The 10,636-nt window shown below is 52.9% G+C and overlaps 1 protein-coding gene across 1 annotated transcript; it reads right to left on the reverse strand.

Annotated features, from left to right (window-relative positions):
* Positions 1–2,251: 2,251 nt before the first annotated feature.
* LOC119353285 (cationic peroxidase 1-like) lies at positions 2,252–3,980 on the reverse strand. Its single transcript, XM_037619887.1, has 3 exons — positions 3,594–3,980; positions 3,317–3,511; positions 2,252–2,975 (listed from the first exon to the last, which is right to left on the reverse strand). Exons 1-3 carry the CDS (start codon positions 3,798–3,800, stop codon positions 2,412–2,414), a joined length of 966 nt encoding a protein of 321 aa, XP_037475784.1. The 5' UTR covers positions 3,801–3,980; the 3' UTR covers positions 2,252–2,411.
* Positions 3,981–10,636: the final 6,656 nt, after the last annotated feature.

The raw sequence follows: 10,636 nt of genomic DNA on the forward strand, positions 1-10,636 counted from the left end.
GGTTGGAATTTGGTCGAGTGATTGCTTCGTGGTCGAGTGTCTTGAATCTGTCGAGTGGGATACCTCCAAGTCGATTGAAAGGTAACTTCTTCTAGGGATGTCCTTGGGTAGGGTACTTAGGACAGGTCCATGCCCCTATCCTAGGTACATAGCTTCATTAATCACCGTATTTGTTTTGGCGGGATTTTGAGCGGCGCCGCTGACGCCGGCGCTTAGGCTGTTTCTTGGAGGGGTCATCCTCCGTTGTTCCATCGCCATCTCCTTCTTTTGGGGTGTCCACCATGTATATGTCATATGACAAGGTGGCTTTCCAGGGCCTGATAGGCGCTGGTTCTTAATCGTCTCCTTCATCGGCGTCCATACCGTCAATGTCTTCGGAGTCGAAGTCCAGCATGTCGGTTAAGTCATCGACAGTGGCTACAAAGTGGGTGGTGGGTGGGTTTTGAATTTCTTCATCGTTCGAATCCCAACCTTGCTGACCGTAGTCCGGCCAGGGCTCTCCTGATAAAGAGAGAGACTTCAGTGTCTTCAGAATATCGCCGAAAGGCGAGTGCTGAAAGATGTCCGCGGCAGTAAACTCCATGATCAGTGCCCAATCAGATTCGATCGGCAGGGCGCGGAGGGTTCAGAGTCCGGAGAGGAGTCCGGCTCCTTGGAGTCACGAGTCTCGCAGAGTATGGGGCTGGTGTTTGGCTCGATCGCCGTTGGGATCGCAGCCCCCGAGGCGGCGTCCAACCACCCATCCTCGATCGGCGCAGTTGGCTCCGAATTCAGGGTCGAAGCCGATGCGGGTGCGGCCTCCAGGGCACTGTTCGGCAGCAGAGCTAGATCATGCTCATCGTGACAGTGCGGCGCGCTCGGCAGTGGCTCGAATCCGTCGAAGATCAAGTCCCCGTGGATGTCAGCCGTGTAGTTTAAGCTTCCAAATCTGACCTGACGGCCAGGGGCATAGCTTTCGATCTGCTCCAGATGGCCAAGTGAGTTGGCCCGCAGTGCGAAGCCGCCGAAGATGAAGATTTGTCCGGGGAGGAAGGTATCACCCTGGACTGCATCGCCATTGATGATCGTAGGAGCCATCAAGCCTGACGGCGACGACACAGAGGAACTCTCAATGAAAGCACCAATGTCGGTGTCAAAACCGGCGGATCTCGGGTAGGGGGTCCCGAACTGTGCATCTAGGCCGGATGGTAACAGGAGGCAAGGGACACGAAGTTTTACCCAGGTTCGGACCCTCTCGATGGAGACAAAACCCTACGGCCTGCTTGATTAATATTGATGATATGGGTAGTACAAGAGTAGATCTACCACGAGATCGGAGAGGCTAAACCCTAGAAGCTAGCCTATGGTATGATTGTTGTTGTGTATGTTGTCCTACGAACTAAAATCCTCCGGTTTATATAGACACCGGAGAGGGTTAGGGTTACACAAAGTCGGTTATAATGGTAGGAGATCTGCATATCCGTATCGCCAAGCTTGCCTTCCACGTCAAGGAAAGTCCCTTCCGGACACGGGACGAAGTCTTCAATCTTGTATCTTCATAGTCCAGGAGTCCGGCTGAAGGTATAGTCCGGCCATCCGGACACCCCCTAATCCAGGACTCCCTCAATAGGGTTCCCCTTCTCGGCAGTAGCAATGCGTCCCTGGTGTGGACTCCCAGTTCTCTTCCTCAACGGCCGCCGGCCCTTGCTCGTCCACGTTTTGTGGCCTCCAATCGATGTCCTTGATGACTCTTCTTTAGTGGATGCTCCTGGTGGCTTTCCTGCTGTTTTCAGGTGTCCTAGGTTGCAACAGTGTGGCAGATGTGGTGTGCTCATGTCCAAGGTGGTTGCGGTCTGCGGTTGTTCCAGGTCACGAGGCCAACACCTATCCTGCTCTAGGGCAAGTGTCTCTCAGGTCCGTCGATACAACACCTTTCGAGCCAAGGCGAGACGGAAGGGTCCCTTTGCGGCGAGAGCGAAGGGAGATGTTTGGACTCCTCCACACTTTGAGCCAGCCAAAGTCCTTAACTATATTTTATTTAGGCAGGTCCTCCTTGGCGCGTGTTTTTGCTGCGATCTTTGGCGTATACAAGCAATGTTCTTCAATCTTTTCTTCTCGAGCTTGTATTCTACGTTGAGTCGTAAGATTCTTAGGGTGCTCCCTTGCATCCTTTGGCCGATGTGGTCCATTGTTGATGTAATTTTTGGCGGTTGATGATTTTGTTAATTCAAAGTTAGGATCATTGTTCGTTTTTCTAAAAAAAATAACAATCTTGCAGCTCCAACAAAAACGGTTTATACACGTACATGCCAACGAAACCGTGACAAAATCAAGAAAGTACTACACGCAAAGCAGAGCACTCTGCTCCCAAAAGCACCACGCCAGCTCTATCGTGCCATCGTTTCCGCGAGCGCGTGCCAGCAGCAATCTGATCACCCCTGGTTCACCACCCTGCAGTCCTCCCTGACCTCGCCGTCCTGGCCGGTGAGCGGGCTCAGGCCGCCCAGCTTGAGCATCCCTGCGCCGAAGTCCACCCAGAACTTGTCCGGGCTCTCGGCGTAGTACTGCACCAGCGCGTCGCTGTCGCCCCCGTCTCCCAGGTACAGCTGCTGGTCCGTGTGCAGCAGCGCGCGCCCCTGCGTGATGCCCTGGTAGTAGTCCGTGTCCACGGTCGTCGGCGTGTCGTCCAGCGACGCCAGCGCCTCATCGTCGCCGGCGGGCGGGCACCGCTCGTCCAGCGCCGCCGCGTAGGTCGGGTCCAGGCTGCCGGTCTCGTTGTAGAGGCGGTCGCGGTAGAAGACGCAGCGGGAGTAGCCGAGCGTGTGGGCGCCCGAGAGCACGACCAGGTCCCGGAGCGACAGGCCCTGGTCCTGGAAGTTGGCGAGCAGCTCCGGCAGGTCCATGAACGGGTTCGGGATGGTGTCGTCCGCGTCGTCGATGCTCGCCGTCGTCGCGTCCCGCCGGCCCAGGAGCACGTCGTACGAGCTTCCCCCAAGCTGCAACACGAGCCAGTCATGTCACGTTGCCATTCTGGCCGGACCAAGTCAAATGTTACACAGTAGTGCCATGGGTCAATTTCGTCGGATAAAAAGGGGTGCTGCAAGTTGTTACAGAGAAGAGAGGGAGAGCTGAACTTATCCGAAAAACATCATTTTCTTCACGAAATGACGTGGTCGGCAAGGTGCGGTTAGGTCGAAGATACTGCTCGTAAAGTGGACTCCTTACAATACTATTTCTTATCTTACGGTTAGTGCTCGTCGCTGCTACACTCCATTGACGATTTGCATGCAAGCTCTTACAGAAACAAGGTAGAGAAAAAAGCTAACAGTGAGCTTACTGCAACAATGGAGTCGCGAGCGGCAACAGCGAGGATGTCGGCGCAGGAGACGACATTCCCCAGGCACGCCGTGTTGACGGCGGTCTTGATGGCGTCGATGACGCCGAACCCTCTCACCGACATGTTGTTGGCCTTGGACGTCTTCTCCCCGACCATGCCCTCGGTGTCGTCCAGCAGAATGGAGCCGTCGCAGCCCTGAAAAGATTGGACACAAAAACGTCTGGAACATGCGATCGATGGACATGAATGAAGTAATTCAACGATCAAGCTCACGTACGTTGACGAAGCAGTCGTGGAAGTGCAGCCGGACGAGGGAGGCGCCCATCCTCGGCTCCTTGACGATGGCCGCACCGACGACGAGCTTGATGGCCGAGAGCGCCTGCGGGCACGCCTCGTCGTAGTAGTCCGCGGTGAGCTCCTGCCCCGACGCGCCGGCGAAAGCCGCCGCGGCCACGACGGCGAAGCAAAGAAGAGGCGCCGCCATGTTCTCAAAATCTCAAGAATCAAGCTAGTCGCAAATTAACACTTTGTACCAATGTCAGCTAGTGATGAGATGATACTCGGATGTGACTAGATATAGGATTGGAGCCGTGGGTTTATATAGCACTCCAGCGAGATTGATTTGGACCCGTCACGATGAATCAGCCACCTTACCAACCGGCGCTTGTTTAGTGTTTGGTCGAGCCAATGGGGCTCGTTCAGGGCGCGAGGCGTGTGCGCGAAGAGACCGGTTTCTTCTCCGTTTTACCGATGATCACTCATCGACAGGCAGGAATGCAGTTTTCTAACGATGGAAAGCGCTGCTTTATGCACTTGCCGACTTGGGTGCAATGCATCTTGTTTCCGTATTCCTATAAACCGCGAGACTGCGAGATCTTTGTGCGTGCAATGCCTATCGAACCGGTGCTTTATCGATGGTCAGTACTCAGTGCTGCATGTAATTCACCGCCGAACAATGCAAAGTTGGTGGGGAGTGCGAGATTTCTTGCAAAGACTGTGTGCTACTCCTGCACCACCATGCAAACTTTTTTGACGACTAACGGGTCCGTCTGTTAACTGAAGTACTGAACACGGCAAGAAACGACCTGAACAGTGTAGTTTATTTAGTAGTGTCCAGCACGGTGCGGGTTGAGTGTTAGACTCTGTATATACTGGGCCCCATTTGTAATTATGTTGTACATCACTATATAATGGAAAGGTCACCCCACGTTTGGAGGTGTGCCACAAACTCTAAAACCCTTGTCTAGTATGATATCCGACCTAACGATCTAATGTCTTCCGCTCCGCCTCCGCCACCAGCAGCCGCCGCCGCCTCAAGCACCGCCGGCACCGTGGTTTCCTTCCCCGCCCTTCTGCCGCCGGCCCCCGTCCACATGGATCACTCGTTCCTCCCGCCGTCCCTCGCGCGTCTCCTCAACGTCGGGACTGTGCCCTACACGACGGACGGATCGCTCGGCCCCCTGCAGACTCAATCGGCAGGGTCTCTCTTTGCCGGCCCGGTGTCTTCGCTGTACGCCGGCGTCTCCTCTTCATCGCCCGCTGCTTCGGCCCGGTCCCAGCAACCGTCGCCGCCGCCGGCTGCCGTGCACTCCCTTGTGCCCGCGCCGCCACCACCTACCGCGTCGCACCAGATGCGTGCGATTGTGCCTGCTCCGGCTGCCTCCATCTACACCTCAGTCGGCCCTACTGTTGCCGATGCCGCCCATGCCAATCACGGCGGCTACCCACTGTACGCGGCGCCGTACAGCCTGTCGCCACCTGCGCGTCCTTCCTATGGTGCGTACCCTGGCCAGGGCGCGTACCCGGCTCCGCCGCCCTATGGGGCGCCCTTCCCGTACGGCCCCTCGCACCTGTACGCACCGGCTGCGGCACCATCTGCACCAATGCCCTCTCTGACGCCATACGTGGATGCCGAAGCTGCTTTGGCCGCAATCTCCTCGCCGCCGTTTTTATTCTCGCACCTCCTTCTGGTGAAGCTTAAACCAGACAATTATCTATATTAGCGTGCTCAGGTGCTTCCTCTCCTTCGCAGCCATTACTTGGGGGGTTCGTCAACGGTACACTGCCATGTCCACCGCCACATCATCCGATGTTCAGTGCGTGGATCGCTCAGGACCAAGCCATCCTCTCAGCCATCCAGTCTTCTCTGGGTGAGGGTGTGGCCGGGCTCGTCCTCTCATGAGGTGTGGGACATCCTGGAGTCGAGTTTCTCGTCTCAGTCTACTGCTCAATCCATGGCCATCCGTGCCAAGCTTGGTGTAACTCGCAAGGACAATGGTACGGTGACCACCTTCTACAACAAGATCAAGAAGTTGGCTGACATTCTTGCTTCCATTGGAGAGCCCCTTCGTGACAGCGAGTTCACATCCTTCATCCTAGACGGCCTCGACAGCGACTACGACTCGCTTGCCGAGGTGATTAATGAACGCAAGGAGCCTCTTCGTCCTCAGGAACTCTACAACCGTCTCTTGTCAACGGAGCAACGGCTCAACGCGCGCCGCCCCGACGTCTCCATCGACTCCTCCGTCAACGCCGTGTACCGCGGCAAAGGCGGTGGCCGTGGCCCCTCTGCAGCTTCCTCGGGAGGAGGGGGCAAGTCCGGTGGTGGTGCGCCCTCGGCACAACAGCAGCAGGCCCCGCGTTCTGGTGCCCCGGTAGTCGTCGTTGACGGCCGTGCCTGCGCCTGCTGTACCGCCTGTGGTGCGGCTCAACCATGTCAGCTCTATGGCCTGCCTCGCCATGTCGCCTCTCGCTGTGATCGCCGGTTCAAGACGGACTTCCTTGGCCTCGGCAATAATGGCAAGGGCAACGAGCGTCAAGTTAACATGGCGCAACAGGGTCACACCCCTTCTTATCCTGTTGATCCTTCTTGGTACATGGATACTGGAGCAACCACGCACGTCACGAACGAGGTGGGCAAGCTAACTGTCCAGCAACCTTACCGTGGGCATGACAAGGTTCACACAGCTAACGGGGCAGGTATGCACATTTCGCATGTTGGTCAGGCATCACTTCTCACAAACACCTCTAGGACATTGCATCTTAGAAATGTTCTTCGTGTTCCCACAGTTGCACGTAATTTACTCTCTGTTCCTAAACTTACACAGGATAATAATGTTTTCTGTGAGTTTCACCCGTTTCATCTCTTTATTAAGGATCGTGCTACGAGGAACATACTTCTTAGAGGTCGCTACCGCCATGGTCTATATGCTCTTGATGCCCCCATCGACGTTCCCGCTCCTGCTGCTGCGTTCCAAGTCTTCAGTGGCGTTCGTGTGTCTCCATCACTATGGCACTCTCGTCTTGGTCACCCAGCATCTCCTATTGTTCGCCATGTCCTTCATCGTCATGAGCTACCGTCCGAGTCTAGTAATAAAGATGCCGCTGTCTGTGATGCCTGCCAGCAAGGCAAGAGCCATCAGTTACCTTTTTCTGTTTCTACACATATAGTCAAAACTCCTCTTGAGCTTGTGTTTTCAGATGTATGGGGTCCTGCCCAGCTGTCCGTTAGTGGGCTCGAATATTATGTCAGTTCATTGATGCTTATAGTCGCTTTACCTGGATTTATCTTCTTAAGCATAAGTCTGATGTGTTTAATGTGTTTTTACAATTTCAAGCACATGTTGAGAGACTCCTAGATCATAAAATCATTCATGTACAGTCAGACTGGGGGGGGGGGTGAATACCGCAACCTCAGTACTTTCTTTGAAAAACTTGGAATTGCTCATCGTGTTTCTTGCCCACATACACATCAGCAGAATGGTTCAGCTGAATGTAAGCACCGTCATATTGTTGAAACTGGGTTAACCTTGCTTGCTCATGCCTCTGTCCCGTTTCGTTTTTGGAGCGATGCTTTTACTACAGCCTGTTTTCTTATAAATAGGCTTCCTTCGCGGCTCCTTCATATGAAAACTCCACTTGAACTCTTGCTTGGTCAGACTTCTGATTACACGTTTCTTAAAGTGTTCGGTTGTGCGTGTTGGCCGCATCTCCGTCCGTATAATAATCACAAGCTTGAGTTCCGATCAAAGAAGTGTGTCTTTCTAGGATATAGTTCTGTTCACAAAGGGTATAAGTGCCTTCATGTCCCGTCTAATCGTGTGTATATCTCCCGAGATGTTGTTTTTGATGAGCACGTTTTTCCCTTTGCTGCTCTTCCCTCACCTGACACAAACTCCACACCGCCAGTGCACCCATCCACTATATTGCCTGATCAATTTGTAGATGCTGCACATTCGCCCTCTTTGTTGTCTAACCATGGTGCAGGTAATGGGAGATGTGCGCGGCTTGAGCTCCTGGATGAGGTTGATACTCTGTCTCCCTCGTCCCCGACGGCTACGCCATCACCACCCTCTCATGTCGATCGGCTGGCTTCGTGCATGTCCCATGCAACGAGCCCGCCTGTGCCCGTGATCGCGGCTGCTGCACCACGCGTCACCACTCCGGCCCAGCCGCCGCTTTTGCTGACTGGCGCATCGGCCCAGCGGGCCGTCACGTCTGCGCCGGCGTCCTCGCCATCGACGCCTGGGCCGTCACCTGCACCGACGCATGCCCGCCATCGACGCCTGGGCCGTCTTCGCCTGGGAGTTCCGTGTCATCCTCGTCGCTTGTGCGGCACTTGTCCCACTCGTTTGGATCGGCGTCGCCCTCGAGTGGGTCGGCATCTCCTGCTGTGTCTTCCTCGTCACCGCCACCGACTGCATCAGCCTCTGCCATGACGGATGTTGCACCCACTTCATCATCCTCACCATCGGTTTCGCCACCTGCTCCGCCCCCGGTGTTGCGTCCTCATACACGCAGCAAAAGTGGGGTGTTTCGTCCTAAGGAACGCAAGGATGGCACGGTGGCCTGGCTTGCGACTTGCATGGCGCAGGCGCAGTCCGACCCTACTGCTGAGCCTCGACATTTTCAGGCTGCCCTGAGTATCCCTCACTGGCGTACTGCGATGGAACAAGAATACCACGCTCTTCTTAAGAATGAAACGTGGCGACTGGTTCCTCCCAAGGCTGGTGTCAACATCATTGACTCAAAGTGGGTCTTCAAGGTAAAGAAACATGCTGATGGTTCTATCGAGAGATACAAGGCTCGACTGGTTGCTAAAGGATTCAAACAACACCATGGCCTTGATTACGAGGACACCTTCAGTCCAGTGGTCAAACCGACCACGATTCGGCTTCTGCTCTCACTGGCAATTACCCGTGGATGGTCTCTTCGTCAGCTTGATGTTCAGAATGCTTTCCTTCATGGTGTTCTTGAGGAGGAGGTTTACATGCGTCAGCCTCCCGGTTTTGTTGATCCAGCTCGTCCGCAGCATCTATGTCGTCTTGTTAAGGCACTCTATGGTCTGAAGCAGGCTCCGCGTGCTTGGCACCACTCTTCGGGCTCATGGATTTGTTCCCTCTCTGGCCGATACCTCGTTATTTCTAATTCAGTGGCCTACAGTTACTATGTACCTACTGGTCTATGTTGACGATATCATCTTGGTCAGTTCCTCGGACTATGCTGCGGATCGCTTGGTTTGTGCTTTGAGTGCTGACTTTGCGGTTAAGGATCTTGGGCAGCTTCACTATGTCCTTGGCCTTGAAGTATTGTCCTCTGGTTCTGGCTTGACTCTCACTCAGCAGAAGTATTCTCTCGATATTCTTCGGAGGTCTGGTATGCTCCAGTGCAAGACAGCTACTACACCTATGTCCTCCACTGACCGACTATCTGCTCTCGATGGTTCTCTTCTCCCTGCTGATGAGGCTACTGAGTATCGCAGTATTGTTGGTGGCTTGTAGTACTTGACTATCACTCGTCCTGATATCTCCTATGCGATCAACCGGTTCTGCCGGTTTCTTCATGCTCCTCGAGACTCTCACTGGGCTGCAGTTAAGCGCATTTTGCGTTACATCCGGTCCACTTCTTCTTATGGCTTGCATCTGCAACCGGCCCCCTCTAGCATTCTCTCTACATTCTCTGATGTGGACTGGGCTGGGAGTCCGGATGACAGACGATCAACGGGGGGATATCTAGTGTTCCTTGGTTCGAACTTGATTGCCTGGAGTGCTCGTAAACAAGCAACGGTGTCCCGCAGTAGCACTGAAGCTGAGTACAAAGCAGTTGCAAATGCCACAGCAGAGCTTATTTGGATACAATTTTTGCTCAGAGAGTTGAAGATTCCTCAGAAGCAGCCGCCGGTGCTTTGGTGTGATAACATTGGGGCGACGTATTTGTCTTCAAATCCAGTCTTTCATGCTCGCACCAAACACATTGAAGTTGATTACCATTTTGTCAGGGAACGTGTTGCCCAGAAACTGCTTCTTATCAAGTTCATCTCCTCGAAAGATCAACTTGCTGACATCTTCACGAAGCCACTGCCTCTTCCTCAGTTTGAAGGGTGTAGGCGCAATCTCAACCTAGTGAATTCTTCTAAGCACGGTTAAGATTGAGGGAGGGTGTTAGACTCTGTATATACTGGGCCCCACTTGTAATTATGTTGTACATCACTATATAATGGAAATGTCACCCCACGTTTGGAGGTGTGCCATAAACCCTAAAACCCTTGTCTAATATTGAGAAAGCATAGTGTGAAGCAGCTGTCGCCGTTGGTTTTCGCATGTTCACCAGTTATCCTAACCTCCTGGACCTGACCTTTGAGCAGAGCCATGCAGGACATGCGTCGGTAGAAAGAGATGTCTGGGCTAATTGTTGATGGGTGGCATCGTTTAGGCGGTCACCCAACAGCAGTTGGTAAATGGATATTCTCGTCCCACAAGTATGTCTAGACGTGGAAGGGTTCGTCTTCTTTTTTCAGACAAACTCGTCTTTTTGTTGAGGTCTAACCTGAAGCCTCTTTGTTTTAGGGAAAGTTTACCTAAAGCCTTTTTTTAGAATCAAAGCCTTTTTTCTTAACCTGAAGCCTTAACACTATAGTCTCACTGGATACAGCTTTTTCATATTATGGGCTCCCCGAATCATGTTCGGCCCTTACGGCCCCTGCAATAGCCGTCAAATAACTGGGCCGGCCCAATCACGGGTCTTTCATCACTACTTTGTGTGATACCAAAAAAAATACTTTGGGGAACATGTTTTCCTTCGGCTTTTTGGGGGTGAGTTTTGTCTAGTTCAGTTTCTCTTCGGTTTTTGTTCGTTTTTTCTGTCAGTTTTTGCTCATTTTTCTGTTGGTTTTTGTGTTTTGTTTTCCTCTTTTTCCTTTTTCTCTTTTTATTTTCATTTCTTTTTTTTCACTTTTTTATTTTTCAATCTTTTACATTTTAATTTCCAAAAACTTATATTTCAATTTGTGTTTTTTTCAAAATTGCGAATGCTTTTTTAAAT

Source organism: Triticum dicoccoides, chromosome 2A (genome assembly GCF_002162155.2).
Source record: "Triticum dicoccoides isolate Atlit2015 ecotype Zavitan chromosome 2A, WEW_v2.0, whole genome shotgun sequence".
Lineage (NCBI taxonomy): Eukaryota > Viridiplantae > Streptophyta > Magnoliopsida > Poales > Poaceae > Triticum > Triticum dicoccoides.

Coding starts and splice junctions, on each gene's coding strand:
- LOC119353285 (XM_037619887.1), bottom strand. CDS start 3,800: ATGGCGGCGCCTCTTCTTTGCTTCGCCGTCGTGGCCGCGGCGGCTTTC. Junction 3,512..3,593: donor TCCACGACTGCTTCGTCAAC/GTACGTGAGCTT, acceptor CAATCTTTTCAG/GGCTGCGACGGCTCCATTCT. Junction 2,976..3,316: donor CTCGCGACTCCATTGTTGCA/GTAAGCTCACTG, acceptor CTCGTGTTGCAG/CTTGGGGGAAGCTCGTACGA.